Source organism: Ranitomeya imitator, chromosome 2, assembly GCF_032444005.1.
Source record: "Ranitomeya imitator isolate aRanImi1 chromosome 2, aRanImi1.pri, whole genome shotgun sequence".
NCBI classification, from domain to species: Eukaryota; Metazoa; Chordata; class Amphibia; order Anura; family Dendrobatidae; genus Ranitomeya; species Ranitomeya imitator.
In genome coordinates, this window is record NC_091283.1 from 570738600 (window position 1) to 570762062 (window position 23463).

General features: G+C 42.3%; 1 protein-coding gene across 1 annotated transcript in view; it reads left to right on the plus strand.

The window, feature by feature from the left end:
- The first annotated feature begins 3147 nt into the window (after positions 1-3147).
- LOC138665014 (proton channel OTOP2-like) overlaps positions 3148-23463 on the plus strand; it is a 212007-nt gene continuing 191691 nt past the window's right edge. The window contains exon 1 of the mRNA XM_069752141.1: positions 3148-3852. Within this exon, the coding sequence (XP_069608242.1) occupies positions 3525-3852 (328 nt within the window). The 5' untranslated portion in view covers positions 3148-3524. The remainder of the gene's footprint in view (positions 3853-23463) is intronic.

The following is a 23463-nucleotide window of genomic DNA, read 5'->3' on the forward strand; positions in this document are numbered from 1 at the left end:
CAATCCTAAAAGTCAATATTGCCCCTTCAATGAACCTTGACATATGTTAGGATTAGAAGCCAAACCAGAAATTCCATTGGCAGCGATTTGCTTAGGGCTGTTTGCCACTCATCAGTGCAAAGCAATTGCTACATCCAATAGGTGGCACTAGAGTTCAAGTCTTTATATTCTTTGAAGAGGCTATTTGCATATTTAAATTTCCAGAAGTGGATTGAGTTAGGCTGCCGTCACACTATCAGTATTTGGTCAGTATTTTACATCAGTATTTGTAAGCCAAACCCAGGAGTGGGTGATAAATGCAGAAGTGGTGCATATGTTTCTATTATACTTTTTCCTCTATTTGTACCACTCCTGGTTTTAGCTTAGAAATACTGATGTAAAATACTGACCAAATACTGCTAGTGTGACGGCAGCCTTATAAATCTCCTTACACCGACTTGGAACTCTCTACAAATAGAAACTTTCCTCCTTAGGCAACATGAGTGGTCGGACCTGCAATTTGACTTTTAACAAGCATAATGTATCAGTTTTGTTGTGTAGTAGCATTATATTAAGAGCTACAGTATAACTTGTGTAATTAAAGAAGGTGAGAATCTACTGCAAAACCGAGGAGCCAAATACATTTGGGCAATAAATTCTACAGAGGTGATATATAGCTGTAAGAAATTGACATGGTATTCTGGACTGAAAAGAGAAAAAGGAAAATGAATACTATAAAAAAGTCACTTGTGAGTACTGATTGCAAATGATTATTCTGCCTGTGTCTATTTTATATTACTAGCAAATACACATCTACAGTCTACAGATGATGGGTCTTTCTGTTCTTTTAAGAAACAGCTTCCATCGTACTCTTTCCGTTGTTCAGATCACATTGGGAGATGCACTTACCCAATGTCCCAACTAATCTGGCTGGGACCACATTAATTGGTCATCACTTGGCCTGGCAATCTGTCTATTTGATTAGAGTAGGAAGACTTTTTTGTGGCAAGTTACACCACAAGTGTCTCATATGGCAAGCAGGGAAAATGTTGAAAATGTGTCCAATATATCCTTTTAATATCCCTTTATATATGTGCTGTCATATAAAAAACAGATCTATCTCTTTGGAACATCATATTGATTTGCCATTGGTCTGTTCCTATGAAACAAAAGGAAGTGATTATAGTTTCCAAAGTCCACCCTGGAGATATAACATTAATCCTCTCTCTAGTCATGTTGCTGGCTAAGAAGTCTATCTCATTTAATTTGCAAACTGTAGTGTATCAACATAGATTAATATGGAAGTGAAAGTTTCAGGTGGCACAGACGAAATTAGTTAATGATTACTGAAATATGGGGAATATATTTTATTTAATTGAATATGCATAACATAACTTTCTTTTACCTTACAAATTTTCCAAGTTAGGGTCAGGAAATTATTTTTCTTGAAGAGCCAAATGAGAAACTGGGACAGTTGTGCAGGGTCGTACCAATAGGCTGAATTTAAAGAGGTTGGCCACTATTTTTTTTATTGTTGGCCTATCCTTAAGAGAGGGCATCAATATTTGATCGTGGGAGTGTGACCAGTTGCGCCACCAGTTACCAGTTATACCAACAGATGGAAGTTCTCTGATGATGCCAGAACAGCGTAACTCTAAACTGTGCTAACCACTGCCAGGTACTTTAGATCCACCCTCTGATTCATCTGATTAGGGGTGGATCTGTAGAAATGACAAAGCTGTGGTGTTCCAGCAGTATCAGAGAACTTCCACAAGCCAGCGGTAGGGGTCACATCCCCACCAATCAGATATTGATGGCATGTACTAAGGATAGGACCTTCATTTAAAAAAAAATTGTGATCAACCTCAATATTAATTTTACTGTTTTTTAAAAATTGGTAAATGATATTTGGTTAGTGTCTATTGGTATACATCTTATAATAAGCTTCATTGTAGCATGCAACCGTTAAAGGGGTTGTACAGGAAGACATTTTTGATAATCTATTTGTAGGATTGGACATTAACATGAAATCAGTGGGGGTCTGACGCCCAGCAGGCAAACTGATCAGCTACAAACTGCTCTAGTGGCTGCCGGATATAAACACAGCTAATTGCAGCTCCACTCAATATGTAGTAGTCCCTCCTTGGTACTGCAGTAAGATCCTATTCAAAAGAAGAGTACCTGTTGTACACTAGTAGGTAACTACACATTGAATGAAGCGGCTGGGTATTGGACCCCCACCGATCTCATATTGTTGACTATTTTATGGTTCGCTATTGGTCTCTACACAACTCAGGTGCACATTGTTATCTAGAACCACCACAGCATCACAAGCTGGGCAGGGATAGCCTAAGGGTTGGGTATGGTCCACAGTCCATGGTTGTTCACAGTCCAATTCATGTGTGTTCTAAGTAGCTCAGGTTATTAGGAAACGTGTAAGTATACAATTGTTCAGTGGCTCAAATATCTAGTAGTAAATGTTAGGATATGTGCACATTTCAGTTCAAATACTAAAGAGTTGGCAGGAAAAACGCTATGTAAAATATGTGCATTTTTGCCACTATTTTGCTTGCGTGTTTTGATATATTAAGCAAAGGGTTTACATGTTGAGCCCCAATGGGGACAGTGATGATGATGTCTGTAAAGTGTTGTGCAAACTAATGGCGCTATACAAATAAGTAGAACAAATAAAGTGTGGTCCGCAGCTTGCTAGTATTGGCAGACTAACCTAGCAGCACATTTTCCTGCAAAACCTTCATAATAGGAATTAAATATAAGATGATATCCATAAAAAGGAATGGTTACTATGTGACGCACAGATTTGCCAGTTTCACCGAACACATAGATTTTCATTATAGATATCACGCTCATGTCGGAGATAGACTTCAGAGACTTCCTCATAACTCAGAATACTATGACAGAATGAAGTGGATTTTCTAAATCAGACAACTTATTTTAGGTGAAGTCTTGGATGTTTCAATCAATCCTGATTTGTAAAACATCCAGCCGAATTCCAGACAGTGAACTTTGGCAAACATTTACTGGGGTTACACAACTGTCAAAATCCATCCAAATAATACAATGTAGTTCTGCGTGGATCAGTCTGTTCATTTATTTCGGAATACAAATATGATGTCAAAGTCTGACAGCTAATGTCAAAGCTACCTCAGGAGAAGACATATATAATCTGAATATGTTGCAACACTCCTGCACCACTCCTTCGCCTCCAGCACTATCACCTGGCAGCTCTACGTATATTCAGTAAATGTTTATGGAAATTCGTCGTTTCTCTTTCTATGCTTTTTTTTGTCTCTCCTGAGACTACCTTTGGTCACAGGTTACTCCTCCCAAGTGCTACTTCCCTGGACCGATATTAACTCCCACACATTGCTTTGATCAATGAGACAGTGCACGTTTATGTGAGTGAATGAAGCACAAAGAAATTTAGTGAACACAGAATGAAGAAGATGGGGAGTTGTAAGAGAACGTAGGACAACTCAAAGAGAACTCAACATATCTACTAATTAATTGGTGACGGACTCATTATGGAAATGAGGCAAGACCTAAATACCTTGAGTGACCAGAGAGAAAACAGTAGACCTGATACAAACAGGAGAAATACAGATGAGTGGAAAAAAGGCGGAAGGCTCCTTTCTGGTCTTGTGGCCTCCAATGTCTTACTCTTTGGTGGTGCTTTGGCAACTTGTGTGTTCACAGAAGATATTGATATCTATGAATTTGATTTTCTCATCTATCTGTCTGTCATGATGGTAATCTGCATTCTGTGGATGTTTTTTCAAATGTACTTCACTTGGAAGCACAAACATGCTATTCTCTACAAGGACTGTCAGGCAGGACCAATATGGATGAGAGGTCAGTGAGTTGGCACAGTCACTTACATGTTATTGAATGTTAGTTTTTGGGATGGCTTTGTTTTAGATTTGAGAAAAAATTGTAATTATTTCTATAGTAAAATAATTGAAAAGAGGAAAAAGAAATTTTTTTATAAAATAGATGTGCCAAATTGTGTTTGTACAACCATGGTTTATACAGTATAAATGTAAATTAAATCAATATATTGAGTTCAAAATATTGATCTATTCCATATTAAGTATCACTGTGAAATATGCATTAAATCTAAATGTCTGGACCAATATATACATATGTATGGCCAGACATACAAAGTGAGCATTCAAAATTTATTTAAAATGTCAAAGTTTATTACCGTAATTAAATAAAATACACAAAATACATAAATGTAAAAGTAAAAGGTGCCTCACAACGAGGGGGACACATAAGAATAGACCTTTTCCTAGTGTATATGTAATGTATTTTGTGCATTTTATTTATTGAATAAACTTTTACATTTTAAAAAAATTTTGAATACTCACTTTGTATATCTGGCCATATATATGGATATAGTGGTCCAGACATTTATATGCAATGCATAAATGTAAAGTCATAAATTGTAACAGATATGTTATATTGTGTCCAGTATGCAAGCTTATATGACTGCTGGCTGCACAGACAGTGGGCAAAAGTGGTGCTAATTGGGACAATCAAATGTGTTTTTTTAATCTAAGCCAATGTTTCTACGTATTTGGTACGTTTTTTCCGCTGCAGATTTTTGTGCTCAAAAATGCAGCGTCCTACAGTTCCAGCATAGTAAATGGTATTTATGGAAGCATCATACACACTATGCTTCTTTTTTATGCTAGGGAAACTGACCTGGGGAGCGATTTTGAAATCTGTAACCTGTCAATTTCTCTTGAGATAAGCATGTGTTTTATTTGTGGATTTCTCCCACAGGTTTGAATTAGATGAAGAAAATTCACAGGTACAAAATTCTTATGCTTTTTTTATTGCGTTTCCTAAGTGGAAACGCTCTAAGAATGCATGTAATTCACACAGGAATTTAACAATAGAGGTTTATAAAAGCCAAATAACAGGAAGTATCCAAAATAAAGCAATTTTATTTACAATATGACTTGCCTAAAAGAGACAAAAAATGCAGTAGAAAAAAATACAAAAAAACGACACGTAAAAAACATACTCAAAAACATAATGAAAAAATAAAGTAGCATAATTTAGATAACTGGTACAGAAATGTTACGGAAAATCTGCATAAACACATTAAATACTCATTGTGAGAACTTCGCCTTAGACAATCAACAATATAATGCATACCATTCTGTTAAGTGCGTCACAGCTACATTGTGGGACATGATTATGTAAGAATGATTGTTGAGGCTTTTTCAAATTTGCAGACAAGACAGGTCTAGACTAGAATGTGGTAATTTTAGCATTTGACAGAAGGGTTGATGTCTGAAAAAAAAGAAGTAACATTTGAGTTTCCATTTACAGCCAAAAGCCATGTTTCTAAAATTTTAGGATGCAAATCCAAATACTTTCCATACTGCCAGTCGAACATAAAAAAAGTCTTTTAAAAGAAACCTGTCAGCAGGATTGTGCTCAGCAACCTACACACAGTGTCAGATCGGTGCCGTTATACTGATTAAAATGATACCTGGGTGATAAAATCTGTCTTGTGGTTGTTGTTTAATTTGTTTTTGTAGTTTTCAGTTAATGACATGCTCATGTTCCGAGGCGGCCTGTGGGGTGCTTCATGTGGTGCTCTGCTTACATATTCATCTCTTTGGCTTATGACAGGTCATTGATCCCTCACTGACCTGCCCCCTAGTTTACATAAATAATATTATATATATTGAAAAAAATGGCGGTGCCTGTGCTGCAGCATGATTGCATGTGTACTGTATATTTAATTATTTTATTTGATACTATAAATAGATTCATTAAAAAAGCCACCAGCGCCTGCGCAGTAGCAGCTATTGGCGAGGAAATTTTTTATTTAATTAATTTATTTATAGCATCAAATAAATGAATTAAATATACATTACACGTGTGATCATGCTGCAGCACAGGCACTGCCATAAGCGCCTGCTGCAGGTGATTTTTTTCCAAGCTGTATATAATATTCAATATGTAAACTAGGGGTCAGTTCACTGAGGGTGATCAATGAACTGTCAGAATCCATACTGATGAATACCTAATAAGAGCACCACATGAAGACTTCCCCCCCCCCCCCCCCCCACAGGCGGCCCCGGAGCATGACCATATCATTAACTCAAAACTGAAAATAAAGATTAAACAACAACCACAAGACGGATTTCATCAACCAAGGTACCACTGTAATCAGTATAATGGCACCGACCTGACACTTTCTGTAGGTTACTGTGCACAATCCTGCTGACAGGTTCCCTTTAATAAAAGGCAATGATTAAAAATTGAAGATTTAGTTGGATTAATTGATTTCCGTGTATCTAAAATAACAAAATGAAACAACTTTTAAAATAATCTTCCTTTAAAATATATTCCTGCATTGTGTATACAGCATTTTTTAAGGAAGTCTTCATGGACATAGATTACAAACAAACCTTAGAAACAAAAAACCCAGTAACATAAAGATAAATGGGACCATGCACCGAAGCTGCCAATTAGTCGCCTTTAGAGAACAAACCACTCCAAAGCATAAAGTTAAAACAAGGAGAGAAAATATGGAGTCTAATGGTTTAGAGATTTGTGTTTTTATTAATAATTATTAAAGCCATAGATAGTCACATCATAGAAATGTAGGATAAAAAAGGACATACATACATACAGGCAACTGACTAGTTAACTCCAATATGGTTGAGTATACACACGTAATAATAAACATGAGCCATTCATTGTAAAAAGATGAAGATTTAAGTAAATAAATATGTGCAGCACAAGTCAAAGTAAAGTCCTCAAAGGGTTAGGTAATAGTCTGGTCATATTGACCCATTAAATACATTGACTGTGACCATTGCTGGAATTCAGAAGGCAAAAGTTTAATAAAACAGCAATCTAGAATCACCCGGTTTTGTGCACTGCAAATTCTTCTCCTTTAGGGTAAGTTGATTTTACTTGTTGTTTTATTAAACAAGCGCAGTTTGCTGACTCAGAATGGGGAAGATGAAGAAATTAAGTTTTGCATCGTCTCCGCACCTATGAGCCAATTCTCGCATGCAAGAAAATCGGAACACAGTAAGGTCTACTTCACACGTCTTGATATTTCAAGTAATGAAAAAAACAGTCCAGGTGTTATCTATATTTGTTTGTCCATGTGTACAGATGTGTCATCCGTGTGTCAAGTACTGGAACAGAATGCAGAATACAAATGACAAATGTTTCACGAGTTAAAGATGTGCAAAGATAGAGATAGATATGGGGTACATAGATAGCTAGATAGAAATCTGAGAGATAAATAATTAGTGCCTTGCATGTGTAGTTTTCTGTACTTGATAAATAAATGAAAAAAAACAATGTGGGGAGCCCCTTATTTTTGATAACCAGCAAAGGCAAAGCAGACAGCTGCGAGCTTATATTATTAGGCTGAGAAATACCAGCCCACCGCTGCCCCAGAATTGGTGCACCCATTAGATGCACCAATTCTGATGCTTTGCCTAGTTCTTCCTGATCGTCCTAGTTCAATGGCAATCAGGGTAATCGTATTTGGGTTGATGTCAGCTGTGATTTGTCAAAAATCACAGCTGGCATCAAGCGCTGGGGTTAGTAATGGAGAGTTGTCTATCAAAAACCCCCATAACAAACGCAGTAATAAAAAATGGCAAACACATACAAAAAATACTTTATTTGAATAAAGACATCCCAAAACTTTACCTGGTTCACCAATTTATTGAAAATAAATGACCCGTAGGTCAGCTGTAATCCACGGAATCTGATGAAATCCAGAAATGGATACCTGAAAATCATAAAAAGAGAGAAACAAACACAAAGGACTATTCTCAATTTATTAGCAAAAATGTTCCCACACAGCTCCATTCCTGCTATTCACAATTGCAGGGTACTGACGACAACACTCATCAGCGATGCTATCTATCTATCTACCGTATATACTTGAGTATAAGCCGACCCGAGTATAAGCCGACCCCTCTAATTTTGCCACAAAAACCTGGGAAAACTTAATGACTCGAGTATAAGCCTAGGGTGGAAAATGCAGCAGCTACCGGTAAATGTCAAAAGTAAAAACAGATACCAATAAAAGTAAAAGTAATTGAGACATCAGTAGGTTAAGTGTTTTTGAATATCCATATTGAATCAGGAGCCCCATATAATGCTTCATAAAGTTTATGATAGCCCCATAAGATGCTCCATATTAAAATATGCCCCATATAATCCTGCAGAAAGGTTAATAATGGCCCCATAAGATGCTCCATAGAAACATTTGCCCAATATAATGCTGCACAAATTTTGATTATGGCCCCATAAGATGCTCCATAAAAATATTTGCCCCATATAGTGCTGCACAAACCTTGATTATGGCCCCATAAGATGCTCCATACAGACCCTTGCCCCATATAATTCTCCACAAACGTTAATTATGGCCCCATTAGATGCTCCATAAAGATATTTGCGCCATATAGTGCTGCACAAATGTTGATTATGGCCCCATAAGATGCTCCATAATGATATTTGCGCCATATAGTGCTACACAAATGTTGATTATGGCCACATAAGATCCTCCATAATGTTTATGATGGGCCCCATAAGATGCTTCCTACAGACACTTGCCCCATATAGTGCTGCACAAACCTTGATTATGACCCCATAAGATGCTCCACACAGACACTTACCCCATATAATGCTCCACAAATGTTAATTGTGGCCCCATAAGATGCTCCATACAGACACTTGCCCCATATAATGCTGCACAAACGTTTATTATGGCCCCATAAGATGCTACATACAGACACTTGCCCCATATAATGCTGCACAAACGTTGATTATGGCCCCATAAGATGCTCCATATAGACACTTGCCCCATTTGCTGTTGCTGTGCTAAAAAAAAAATCACATACTCACCTCTCCATTGCTTAGGCCACTGGCACTTTTAATATTCACCTGACTTCGTTCCGGCGCCGCTCCATCTTCAGCGTCTTCTGCAGTGACATTCAGGCAGAGGGCGCGCACTAACCACGTCATCGCGCCCTCTGACCTGAGCGTCACTGCAGAAGATGCTGAAGACAGAGCGGCAACGGAATGAGGAGCAGGTGAATATAGCGCAGCACAGTGCTCCCCTCCCCGTTACACTCACCTTCTCCTGGCGCGGTGCAGTCCCTGCTTCCCCGACGCCGCAGCTTCTTCCTGTATTGAGCGGTCACCGTTACAGCTCATTACAGTAATGAATATGCGGCTCCACCCTTATGGGAGGTGGAGCCGCATATTCATTACTGTAATGAGCGGCGGTACCATGTGACCGCTCAGTACTGGAAGAAGCCGCAGCGCCGGGGAACCAGGGATCTGCAGGGACTGCGCCAGGAGCAGGTGAGTATAATTAGACAGCCCCCGCTCCCCCTCCCCTGCCGACCCCTGGGTATGACTCAAGTGTAAGCTGAGAGGGGGACTTTCAACCCAAAAAATGGGCTGAAAATCTCGGCTTATACTCGAGTATATGCAATATCTATCTATCTATCTATCTATCTATCTATCTATCTATTTTGAAATAAAAAAAGGTAAGCAGCACTCCAATAGTTACCCAAATAAGTGGACTTTATATACCACATATGGCGTGAATTTATAAAGTGCATTAAAAAATTCAACATACCGTATATAATTATTTTGTGCATATGCATAAAATTGATATTAAAGATAGTACATGTGTTATTAATAATTAAAACTGACTCACCCACATCAGCCCTGTCATGAGGTATACTAATCACTTAAACCATGCCAATATTGGCTTCTATACAGCACCATTGCGCATGTCATAACATGTGATTGCATAGCAGTCAATCCTGGCTCAGCCAGGTGAAAGCGTTGGTATGTGTGCGGTCTCCATTTCTAAACAGGGCAGAACATAAGGGCAGGCTTACACTAGCATACTAGTTTTTCTATACATGCTATAAGTAGAAACCATATTTACTGTTGGAAAAGGACTTTACATGTCCAAAAAGTGATGTATGCTAATTTAGTTTCTATTTATGATGAAATGACTATAATCCATGGTCCAAAATCATCCACCTTGTTACCATACTTTTATATTTTAAGGGTGTTGGGATAGCCAATGACCAGAAGTTTAGAAGATACAGTAGCTCCAGGTTATGAGTAGTGTGCGCCTCTGAAGATGGGAAGTGAACCCCTGGCTTCAGAGACGCAGTGGCACTGCCGGAATGAATGTTGCGCATGCACTAGGGGCGTGATAACATGGAAAGAGGGTTGGCTAGTCTGGGGCAACTAATGCCCATAGTCAAAGCACTATTTGGCATAGCAAATGGGGACATTGCAAATGCTTTTTTATACCTCGTTTTCACTCAACGGCGTAATAGATTGTAATGGGTTTGTGGATATAAGTGTCTCTGGTACATGTGAAAACTGTCACCACACATACTGCATACACTGATGTGTGAAGAGGGCCAAAGGTTGATCCTGATATATTTGGTAGAATAACTAGTTCTCCAGCAATGACGGAAGCTAAGGTAAAGTGTAAAGTATAAAACCTCACATTAATTAGAGCTTGATAAAAGTTCAACATATGGGTATGGCACAGTGCATCTTTACAGGAAAAACCAACGCGTTTTGGCTAGCATGCCTTAGTCATGGTCCATGTGATATGATATTAAATGGCATAGATAGCAAAGATTTATTTAACAATAAAAAGATACAAAAAAAATAAGAATAAATGTAAACAAAATCTCAGTTTTATGCTCGACACTCGTCGAGCATAAGCTGGTGCTCAGATTGAATGCTCATATCCTGACCCCACATGTTTGGCGCCTGTTACACAGACAGTAAATATGCATGGATTTCCTGACAGTCACTGTAATGACGTAGCCATCTTGGTAGTGGCAGTACTGTGATTGGCTGGTTGCATTACCTCATCAGAGATTATAAAATGATAGCTGCCTCCACACTCGACACAATGACGTCATTGCACAGCTAAGGGATAGAGTAGCTGTCCAGGCCTGTGTGCACAGTTTTAGGGATCAGAGTCCTCCAGTGGTGAACCATCATACTAATAGTTCTTCTTAGGGCTAATCTTTTGCTTTGCTGTTTCTATGTAAAACATTCTTAGCCTAGGGACAGCTGGAGCAGGGATAGTGACTGAATTCATCCTCTAGGTGTGGCACCCCAGGAGTCCAGTTGCCACAATGACATTGCCTTTCTCACGGGGGAGGGGGGGTGTTGTCATGCCTGGAGGTAAGAAGGGGTCCACTTAGCAGGTAATACAAACATACAACACCTTCCTAACTCCATGCCAGAAGGGGGAGCTCTAAACCCGGTTTCAGGGTAGCTTCCCTATAAGTTCTGGTCTGGAGGCAAGGTTAGACAGTTGAGTGTGAAACACTAAAGGGAAAGAAAGGACGTGAGGAGAGAGACTGGGGTCTGGAGCTGCGATTGGGCTCACCCCAAAATAAAGTTTAAAGAGGCCAGACACGAGAGTCCATGGTGGTGAGAGGATTACATACAGTTAGGGCCAGAAATATTTGGACAGTGACACAATTTTCGCGAGTTGGGCTCTGCATGCCACCACATTGGATTTGAAATGAAACCTCAACAACAGAATTCAAGTGCAGATTGTAACGTTTAATTTGAAGGGTTGAACAAAAATATCTGATAGAAAATGTAGGAATTGTACACATTTCTTTACAAACACTCCACATTTTAGGAGGTCAAAAGTAATTGGACAAATAAACATAACCCAAAATATTTTTATTTTCAATATTTTGTTGCAAATCCTTTGGAGGCAATCACTGCCTTAAGTCTGGAACCCATGGACATCACCAAACGCTGGGTTTCCTCCTTCTTAATGCTTTGCCAGGCCTTTACAGCCGCAGCCTTCAGGTCTTGCTTGTTTGTGGGTCTTTCCGTCTTAAGTCTGGATTTGAGCAAGTGAAATGCATGCTCAATTGGGTTTAGATCTGGAGATTGACTTGGCCATTGCAGAATGTTCCACTTTTTGGCACTCATGAACTCCTGGGTAGCTTTGGATGTATGCTTGGGGTCATTGTCCATCTGTACTATGAAGCGCCGTCCAATCAACTTTGCAGCATTTGGCTGAATCTGGGCTGAAAGTATATCCCGGTACACTTCAGAATTCATCCGGCTACTCTTGTCTGCTCTTATGTCATCAATAAACACAAGTGACCCAGTGCCATTGAAAGCCATGCATGCCCATGCCATCACATTGCCTCCACCATGTTTTACAGAGGATGTGGTGTGCCTTGGATCATGTGCCGTTCCCTTTCTTCTCCAAACTTTTTTCTTCCCATCATTCTGGTACAGGTTGATCTTTGTCTCATCTGTCCATAGAATACTTTTCCAGAACTGAGCTGGCTTCTTGAGGTGTTTTTCTGCAAATTTAACTCTGGCCTGTCTATTTTTGGTATTGATGAATGGTTTGCATCTAGATGTGAACCCTTTGTATTTACTGTCATGGAGTCTTCTCTTTACTGTTGACTTAGAGACAGATACACCTACTTCACTGAGAGTGTTCTGGACTTCAGTTGATGTTGTGAACGGGTTCTTCTTCACCAAATTAAGTATGCGGCGATCATCCACCACTGTTGTCATCCGTGGACGCCCAGGCCTTTTTGAGTTCCCAAGCTCACCAGTCAATTCCTTTTTTTCTCAGAATGTACCCAACTGTTGATTTTGCTACTCCAAGCATGTCTGCTATCTCTCTGATGGATTTTTTCTTTTTTTTCAGCCTCAGGATGTTCTGCTTCACCTCAATTGAGAGTTCCTTTGACCGCATGTTGTCTGCTCACAGCAACAGCTTCCAAATGCAAAACCACACACCTGGAATCCACCCCTGACCTTTTAACTACTTCATTGATTACAGGTTAACGAGGGAGACGCCTTCAGAGTTAATTGCAGCCCTTAGAGTCCATTGTCCAATTACTTTTGGTCCCTTGAAAAAGAGGACGCTATGCATTACAGAGCTATGATTCCTAAACCCTTTCTCCGATTTGGATGTGGAAACTATCATATTGCAGCTGGGAGTGTGCACTTTCAGCCCATATTATATATATAATTGTATTTCTGAACATGTTTTTGTAAACAGCTAAAATAACAAAACTTGTGTCACTGTCCAAATATTTCTGGCCCTAACTGTACTTAGCCATCGAATCCGAAGGGCAAGAGGACAAAGTCTCCTGACCCCAACTGACACCCGGAGGCAACACAGCAGGTCAGGAGCCTGGGGCTGCCAGTGAGAAGGCAGTGCCCATGACAGGCTCAGGCTGTCAGCCATATGGGTTGGGAGTCCAGACACTCAGAGGACTTATGCAGAGTTTCAGGCAGCAAGGGTCAGAGTACAAAGTGCAGAAGGAAGGCCTAACCCACCTGGCTAAGTGGTTCCCAAGCTGTTTCCAGGCTGCCTGGACCCCAAAACCACCTGCTACCTGTACCCTGGACTGTACCTGTATTTCACCAATAAAAGGCAACGGGAACTGCTATCCTTGTGTTCCTCGATCATTACCTGTGCCCTCAGTCCTGCACCCCATCATTTACCATACCTTACCAACTGTATCAGGTAGCCCAGGGGCCCCGATCTACCTGTGGAGAGCAGAAACATCCAAGCTGCAATAACATCAGCCCCAGTGGTCCCCTTAAGCAGCATCGGCCATCCCGGCAGAACACCACAGGTGGCATAACAAATCATCCATTACAGACTTTATTTTCACTTTCATCCACATCCCCTTTAACTGAAAGCCCAGGGCCACAGATCGGGTCATTGCCACTGTAACCACCCCTTTTAGTACCACCGAACCCGGTACCGGCAGGGTATAGGCAGGGCTTAAAGGGACTCTGTCACCTGAATTTGGCGGGACTGGTTTTGGGTCATATGGGCGGAGTTTTTGGGTGTTTAATTCACCCTTTCCTTACCCGCTGGCTGCATGCTGGCTGCAATATTGGATTGAAGTTCATTCTCTGTCCTCCATAGTACACGCTTGCGCAAAGCAATCTTGCCTTGCGCAGGCGTGTACTATGGAGGACAGAGAATGAACTTCAATCCAATATTGCAGCCAGCATGCAGCCAGTGGGTAAGGAAAGGGTGAATCAAACACCCGAAAACTCCGCCCATATGACCCAAAACCAGTCCCACCAAATTCAGGTGACAGAGTCCCTTTAAGGTTTTGCAGATTGTTGCTAAATATATAGCTGCTGCAGGTAACCACATTTTTAGTGGTGAAAAAATTGACTGTATTGTCATCCAAACAGTTTAACGTGGTTTTGTGTGAAAATACGATGGTTTGAAATTTTTAAAAACTGCTTGGCCTGATACAGGTAACCAAATTTTTTTGTTCCAAAAATTGACTATCATCATCCACACAGTTTAACTTGCTTTGAGTGAAACTACACTGGTTTGAAATTAAACCAAAAAGCTGCTTGGCCTGCTACAGCTGACCAAATTTTTTTGCTCCAAAAAAAGACTACTGTCATCCATGCAATTTAACTTGCGTTTTGTGTTAAAAAAAAAAAAGTACCGTATATACTCGAGTATAAGCCGGCCCGAGTATAAGCCGACCCCCCTAATTTTGCCACAAAAAACTGGAAAAACTTAATGACTCGAGTATAAGCCTAGGGTAGAAAATGCAGCAGCTACTGGTAAATTTCAAAAATGTAATGCTCCATAAAGTTCATGATGGGCCCATATAATGCTCCATACAGTTGATGGTGGGCCCATATAATGCTCCATACAGTTGATGATGGGCCCATATAATGCTCCACAAAGTTGATGATGGGCCCATGTAATGCTGCGTTTTGTGTTAAAAACAAAAGTACCGTATATACTCGAGTATAAGCCGGCCCGAGTATAAGCCGACCCCCCTAATTTTGCCACAAAAAACTGGAAAAACTTAATGACTCGAGTATAAGCCTAGGGTAGAAAATGCAGCAGCTACTGGTAAATTTCAAAAATTTAATGCTCCATAAAGTTCATGATGGGCCCATATAATGCTCCATACAGTTGATGGTGGGCCCATATAATGCTCCATACAGTTGATGATGGGCCCATATAATGCTCCATAAAGTTGATGATGGGCCCATGTAATGCTCCATAAAGTTGATGATGTGCCCATAAGATGCTCCATAGAAAAATATGCCCTATGTAATGCTGCATTAAAGTTCATTATGGCCCTATAAGATGCTCCGTATAAAAATGTGCCCCTTGTAATGCTGCATACAGTTCATTATGGCCCCATAAGATGCTCCATTTAAAACTGTGCCATGTAGAATGCTCCATACATTTCATTATTGCCCCATAAGATGCTCCATATAAAGCTGTGCCATATAGAATGCTCCATACAATTCATTATTGCCCAATAGATGCTCCATATAAAGCTGTGCCATATAGAATAATCCATATATTTCATTATTGCCCCATAAGATGCTCCATATATAGCTGTGCCATATAGAATGCTCCATCCAATTTATTACTGCCCCATAGATGCTCCATATAAAGTTGTGCCATATAGAATGCTCCATACATTTCATTATTGCCCCATAGATGCTCCATATAAAGCTGTGCCATATAGAATGCTTCATACAATTCATTATTGCCCCATAGATGCTCCATATAAAGCTGTGCCATATAGAATGCTCCATACATTTCATTATTGCCCCTTAAGATGATCCATATATAGCGGTGCCATATAGAATGCTCCATACATTTCATTATTGCCCCATAAGATGATCCATATATAGCGGTGCCTCATGTAATGCTGCTGCTGCAATAAAAAAAAGACATACTCACCTCTCCTTGCTTGCTGACCGCTCCTCCTCAGCGTCCTGTCTCTCCGCACTGACTGTTCAGGCAGAGGGCGGCGCGCACACTAATACGTCATCGTGCCCTCTGACCTGAACAGTCACAGCAAGTGGACGGGAAGATGGAGTGGCACCCTGTTATGAAAGGTAATTCAGTACCACAATGGACATAAAGGTCAGCGCACATACAGTGACCTGGCAATAACCCAAAAAACAAGAACGAGCTCTGAGACGTGGGAACTCTGTTGACCGCAATCCCTAATCCTCTCCAACCACACTAAAGGCAGCCGTGGATTGCGCCTAACGCTACCTATGCAACTCGGCACGGCCTGAGAAACTAGCTAGCCTGAAGATAGAAAATAAGCCTACCTTGCCTCAGAGAAATACCCCAAAGGAAAAGGCAGCCCCCACATATAATGACTGTGAGTTAAGATGAAAAGACAAACGTAGAGATGAAATAGATTTAGCAAAGTGAGGCCCAACTTTCTGAACAGAGCGAGGATAGGAAAGGTAACTTTGCGGTCAACACAAAACCCTACAAAAACCACGCAAAGGGGGCAAAAAGACCCTCCGTACCGAACTAACGGCACGGAGGTACACCCTCTGCGTCCCAGAGCTTCCAGCAAGCAGAAAAAAACAAATTGACAAGCTGGACAGAAAAAAACAGCAAACAAATAGCAAAGAGGAACTTCGCTATGCAGAGCAGCAGGCCACAGGAACGATCCAGGAGGAAACAGGTCAAATACTAGAACATTGACTGGAGGCCAGGATCAAAGCACTAGGCGGAGTTAAATAGAGCAGCACCTAACGACTTCACCACATCACCTGAGGAAGGAAACTCAGAAGCCGCAGTACCACTTTCCTCCACCAACGGAAGCTCACAGAGAGAACCAGCCGAAGTACCACTTGTGACCACAAGAGGGAGCTCTGCCACAGAATTCACAACAGAACCCCCACCTTGAGGAGGGGTCACCGAACCCTCACCAGAGCTCCCAGGACGACCAGGATGAGCCATATGAAAGGCATGAACAAGATCGGGAGCATGGACATCAGAGGCAAAGACCCAGGAATTATCTTCCTGAGCATAACCCTTCCACTTAACCAGATACTGGAGTTTCCGCCTTGAAACACGAGAATCCAAAATCTTCTCCACAATATACTCCAACTCCCCCTCCACCAAAACTGGGGCAGGAGGATCAACAGATGGAACCATAGGTGCCACGTATCTCCGCAACAATGACCTATGGAATACGTTATGTATGGAAAAAGAATCTGGAAGGGTCAGACGAAAAGACACAGGATTAAGAACCTCAGAAATCCTATACGGACCAATAAAACGAGGTTTAAACTTAGGAGAGGAAACCTTCATAGGAAAATGACGAGAAGATAACCAAACCAAGTCCCTAACCCGAAGTCGGGGACCCACACAGCGTCTGCGATTAGCAAAACGTTGAGCCTTATCCTGGGACAAAGTCAAATTGTCCACTACATGAGTCCAAATCTGCTGCAACCTGTCCACCACAGTATCCACACCAGGACAGTCCGAAGACTCAACTTGCCCTGAAGAGAAACGAGGATGGAACCCAGAGTTGCAGAAAAACGGTGAAACCAAGGTAGCCGAGCTGGCCCGATTATTAAGGGCGAACTCAGCCAAAGGCAAAAAGGACACCCAGTCATCCTGATCAGCAGAAACAAAGCATCTCAGATATGTTTCCAAGGTCTGATTGGTTCGTTCGGTCTGGCCATTAGTCTGAGGATGGAAAGCCGAGGAAAAAGACAAGTCAATGCCCATCCTACCACAAAAGGCTCGCCAAAACCTCGAAACAAACTGGGAACCTCTGTCAGAAACGATATTCTCTGGAATGCCATGTAAACAAACCACATGCTGGAAAAACAATGGCACCAAATCAGAGGAGGAAGGCAATTTAGACAAGGGTACCAAATGGACCATCTTAGAGAAGCGATCACAGACCACCCAAATGACTGACATCTTTTGAGAGACGGGAAGATCTGAAATAAAATCCATAGAGATATGTGTCCAAGGCCTCTTCGGGACCGGCAAGGGCAAAAGCAACCCACTGGCACGAGAACAGCAGGGCTTAGCCCGAGCACAAATCCCACAGGACTGCACAAAAGAACGCACATCCCGCGACAGAGATGGCCACCAAAAGGATCTAGCCACTAACTCTCTGGTACCAAAGATTCCAGGATGACCAGCCAACACCGAACAATGAACCTCAGAGATAACTTTATTCGTCCACCTATCAGGGACAAACAGTTTCTCCGCTGGGCAACGATCAGGTTTATTAGCCTGAAATTTTTGCAGCACCCGCCGCAAATCAGGGGAGATGGCAGACACAATTACTCCCTCTTTGAAGATACCCGCCGGCTCAGATACACCCGGAGAGTCGGGCACAAAACTCCTAGACAGAGCATCCGCCTTCACATTTTTAGAGCCCAGAAGGTATGAAATCACAAAGTCAAAACGGGCAAAAAACAACGACCAACGAACTTGTCTAGGATTCAACCGCTTGGCAGACTCGAGATAAGTCAAGTTCTTATGATCAGTCAAGACCACCACGCGATGCTTAGCTCCTTCAAGCCAATGACGCCACTCCTCGAATGCCCACTTCATGGCCAGCAACTCTCGATTGCCCACATCATAATTTCGCTCAGCAGGCGAAAACTTCCTGGAAAAGAAGGCGCATGGTTTCATCACCGAGCAATCAGAACTTCTCTGCGACAAAACAGCCCCTGCTCCAATCTCAGAAGCATCAACCTCGACCTGGAACGGAAGCGAAACATCTGGTTGACACAACACAGGGGCAGAAGAAAAACGACGCTTCAACTCTTGAAAAGCTTCCACCGCAGCAGAAGACCAATTGACCAAATCAGCACCTTTCTTGGTCAAATCGGTCAATGGTTTAGCAATACTAGAAAAATTGCAGATGAAGCGACGATAAAAATTAGCAAAGCCCAGGAACTTTTGCAGACTTTTCAGAGATGTCAGCTGAGTCCAATTATGGATGGCTTGGACTTTAACAGGGTCCATCTCGATAGTAGAAGGGGAAAAGATGAACCCCGAAAATGAAACCTTCTGAACACCAAAGAGACACTTTGATCCCTTCACAAACAAAGAATTAGCACGCAGGACCTGAAACACCGTTCTGACCTGCTTCACATGAGACTCCCAATCATCCGAGAAGATCAAAATGTCATCTAAGTACACAATCAGGAATTTATTCAGGTACTCTCGGAAGATGTCATGCATAAAGGACTGAAACACTGATGGAGCATTGGCAAGTCCGAATGGCATTACTAGATACTCAAAATGGCCCTCGGGCGTATTAAATGCAGTTTTCCACTCATCGCCTCGCTTAATACGCACAAGATTATACGCACCACGAAGATCTATCTTGGTGAACCAACTAGCCCCCTTAATCCGAGCAAACAAATCAGATAACAATGGCAAGGGGTACTGAAATTTAACCGTGATCTTATTAAGAAGGCGGTAATCTATACAAGGTCTCAGTGAACCATCCTTCTTGGCTACAAAAAAGAACCCTGCTCCTAATGGCGACGATGACGGGCGAATATGCCCCTTCTTCAAAGACTCCTTCACATAACTCCGCATAGCGGCGTGCTCAGGCACAGATAAATGAAACAGTCGACCTTTTGGGAATTTACTACCAGGAATCAAATCGATAGCACAATCACAATCCCTATGCGGAGGTAGGGTATCGGACTTGGGCTCATCAAATAAATCCCGGTAATCAGACAAGAACTCAGGAACCTCAGAAGGGGTGGATGACGAAATAGTCAGAAAAGGGACATCACCATGTACCCCCTGACAACCCCAGCTGGACACAGACATGGATTTCCAATCTAATACTGGATTATGGACTTGTAGCCATGGCAACCCCAACACGACCACATCATGCAGATTATGCAACACCAGAAAGCGAATAACCTCCTGATGTGCAGGAGCCATGCACATGGTCAGCTGGGTCCAGTACTGAGGCTTATTCTTGGCCAAAGGCGTAGCATCAATTCCTCTCAATGGAATAGGACACTGCAAGGGCTCCAAGAAAAATCCCACAACGCCTAGCATACTCCAAGTCCATCAAATTCAGAGCAGCGCCTGAGTCCACAAATGCCATGACAGAATACGATGACAAAGAGCAGATCAAGGTAACAGACAGAAGAAATTTTGACTGTACCGTACCAATGGTGGCAGACCTAGCGAACCGCTTAGTGCGCTTAGGACAATCAGAGATAGCATGAGTGGAATCACCACAGTAGAAACACAGCCCATTCAGACGTCTGTGTTCTTGCCATTCAACTCTGGTCAAAGTCCTATCGCACTGCATAGGCTCAGGTTTAAGCTCAGGTAATACCGCCAAATGGTGCACAGATTTACGCTCGTGCAAGCGTCGACCGATCTGAATGGCCAAAGACATAGACTCATTCAGACCAGCAGGCATAGGAAATCCCACCATGACATCCTTAAGGGCTTCAGAGAGACCTATTCTGAAAATAGCTGCGAGCGCACCTTCATTCCACTGAGTGAGTACGGACCACTTTCTAAATTTCTGACAATATACCTCTATTTCATCCTGACCCTGACACAGAGCCAACAAATTCTTCTCTGCCTGATCCACAGAATTAGGCTCATCGTACAGCAATCCGAGCGCCAGGAAAAATGCATCGATATTACTTAATGCAGGATCTCCTGACGCAAGAGAAAATGCCCAGTCCTGAGGGTCACCACGCAAAAAAGAAATAACGATCCTAACTTGTTGAACTGGGTCACCAGAGGAGCGAGGTTTCAAAGCCAGAAATAGTTTACAATTATTTTTGAAACTCAGAAATTTAGTTCTATCTCCAAAAAACAAATCAGGAATAGGAATTCTCGGTTCTAACATAGAATTCTGAACCACAAAGTCTTGAATACTTTGTACTCTTGCCGTGAGCTGATCCATACATGAAGACAGACCTTTAATGTCCATTGCTACACCTGTGTCCTGAACCACCCAAATGTCTAGGGGAAAAAAAAGGCAAAACACAGTGCAAAGAAAAAAAAATGGTCTCAGAACTTCTTTTTTCCCTCTATTGGGAATCATTAGTACTTTTGGCCTCCAGTACTGTTATGAAAGGTAATTCAGTACCACAATGGACATAGAGGTCAGCGCACATACAGTGACCTGGCAATAACCCAAAAAACAAGAACGAGCTCTGAGACGTGGGAACTCTGTTGACCGCAATCCCTAATCCTCTCCAACCACACTAAAGGCAGCCGTGGATTGCGCCTAACGCTACCTATGCAACTCGGCACGGCCTGAGAAACTAGCTAGCCTGAAGATAGAAAATAAGCCTACCTTGCCTCAGAGAAATACCCCAAAGGAAAAGGCAGCCCCCACATATAATGACTGTGAGTTAAGATGAAAAGACAAACGTAGAGATGAAATAGATTTAGCAAAGTGAGGCCCAACTTTCTGAACAGAGCGAGGATAGGAAAGGTAACTTTGCGGTCAACACAAAACCCTACAAAAACCACGCAAAGGGGGCAAAAAGACCCTCCGTACCGAACTAACGGCACGGAGGTACACCCTCTGCGTCCCAGAGCTTCCAGCAAGCAGAAAAAAACAAATTGACAAGCTGGACAGAAAAAAACAGCAAACAAATAGCAAAGAGGAACTTAGCTATGCAGAGCAGCAGGCCACAGGAACGATCCAGGAGGAAACAGGTCAAATACTAGAACATTGACTGGAGGCCAGGATCAAAGCACTAGGTGGAGTTAAATAGAGCAGCACCTAACGACTTCACCACATCACCTGAGGAAGGAAACTTAGAAGCCGCAGTACCACTTTCCTCCACCAACGGAAGCTCACAGAGAGAACCAGCCGAAGTACCACTTGTGACCACAGGAGGGAGCTCTGCCACAGAATTCACAACAGCACCCGGCGGGTGGAACGCGGACAGGTGACTATGAAATACTCACCTGCTCCGCCATGCTCCCTGGCAGCTTCTCCCGGACAGATGGTCTCTGGCGCCCGCAGCTTCTTGCTGTAGTAAGCGGTCACGTGGGACCGCTCATTACAGGAATGAATATGCGGCTCCACCCCTATGAGAGTGGAGTCCATATTCATTACTTTAATGAGCGGTCCCACGTGACCGCTGAACAGAGGAAGAGCTGCGGCACCCAGAGACCATGGGACAGGCAGGGACAGCGACAGGAGCGCCGGGACTAGGTGAGTATATGACAGTCCTCTCTCCACCTCACCCGCCGACCCCACCGCCGATCATGACTCGAATATAAGCCGAGAGGGGACTTTCAGCCAAAAATTTGGGCTGAAAATCTCGGCTTATACTCGAGTATATACGGTAGTTTCAATCAATCAAGGAAACTTGGTTTCCAGAGACCTAACAATTGGAAAATGCGTAAGGTGTGCATTAAAGGACTTGGAAGTGCTGATAATGGTGCACAAAGACAGCAAGGATGTATGGGGCATGTGCAATTGTGCTTGTTGCTGGAGCACAAACAACATGCCTACCCACGACACAAAGCTCTCAGTCCTATTTTGCAAGGAGGCACGGGACACTATTTTTGAAGCCACACCAGTGCAAACAAGTAGCAGATAATGTTTACTGCATGCCAGCACCACACAGTGTTTCACATGGTCCAGTCTCACCACCCAAGTGTCTGGAACACTTAATCCACACCCTGATCCTTCTTTCTCCCACCATGTTGAGTTCCGTGAGACCAGTGATCCCACAATAGGAGCTCTTTACATCATCATTTCTTGATTGTGGCCTCTCACCCTGCATGTTTCAAAAGGGACAGGAGGACATGCTGCTTAGTAATGCACAAACTATAGAGCAACCATGGTCACAAAAAGATGACGGTTAGAAATGGGAAATTTTGTCTAAGGAGGTAGATAAGACACAGTTGCCAGTACGTCAGGTTGTTGTTAAGTAATCAAGTCAAGAGGACAAGGGTGCGGCGGTAGAAGATGATAGGGTGGATGACGAAGTCATTGACCCAACCTGGGAAGCTTGCATGTAGAGCAAAGCCAGCAGCACTGAGGGGGAGGGATCAACAGCACCGAAACAGGCAGGAAGAGGCAGTGGGGTGACCCGAGCGAGAAGGCAGGCAACTGGGCAGACCACCAAAATTCATGAATTTCTCCATCAAATAGTTAGGTGTTCCCCAGTTCTAGGACTTTTTTTTAAAGAGAGTTCTGATACAAAAAAGTTGGTCATTTGCAACCAGTGATGTGCCAAGATCAGCAGGGGTCCACAATTGGTACTAAAGGGTAACACCACTGCCTCTTCCCCTGTGCTAGGTGCTTGCCAATCCCCTGTCCATGGCACTGGGGTAGACACTTTCCGCCCTGCATCTGTCCTTGCACATTCTGAGGCACAACCATGAGGCACTTCCAAATCCTTATATTAAGTAAACCCAGCACTCAACTTAAGTGATCAAAAAGGATTTTTAATGTGATTCACTGTAGTAAAACGTTTCAGTCTTGCTTCAGACCTTCATCAGTTACAGTGTAAAATGATTCAAATTCACTGAGAGCATCAGTGGTACTCAGTAAGATCACTAGATCAAAAGCTTTTATAGAGGTGAGATATGGCGGTGTTTAAGCC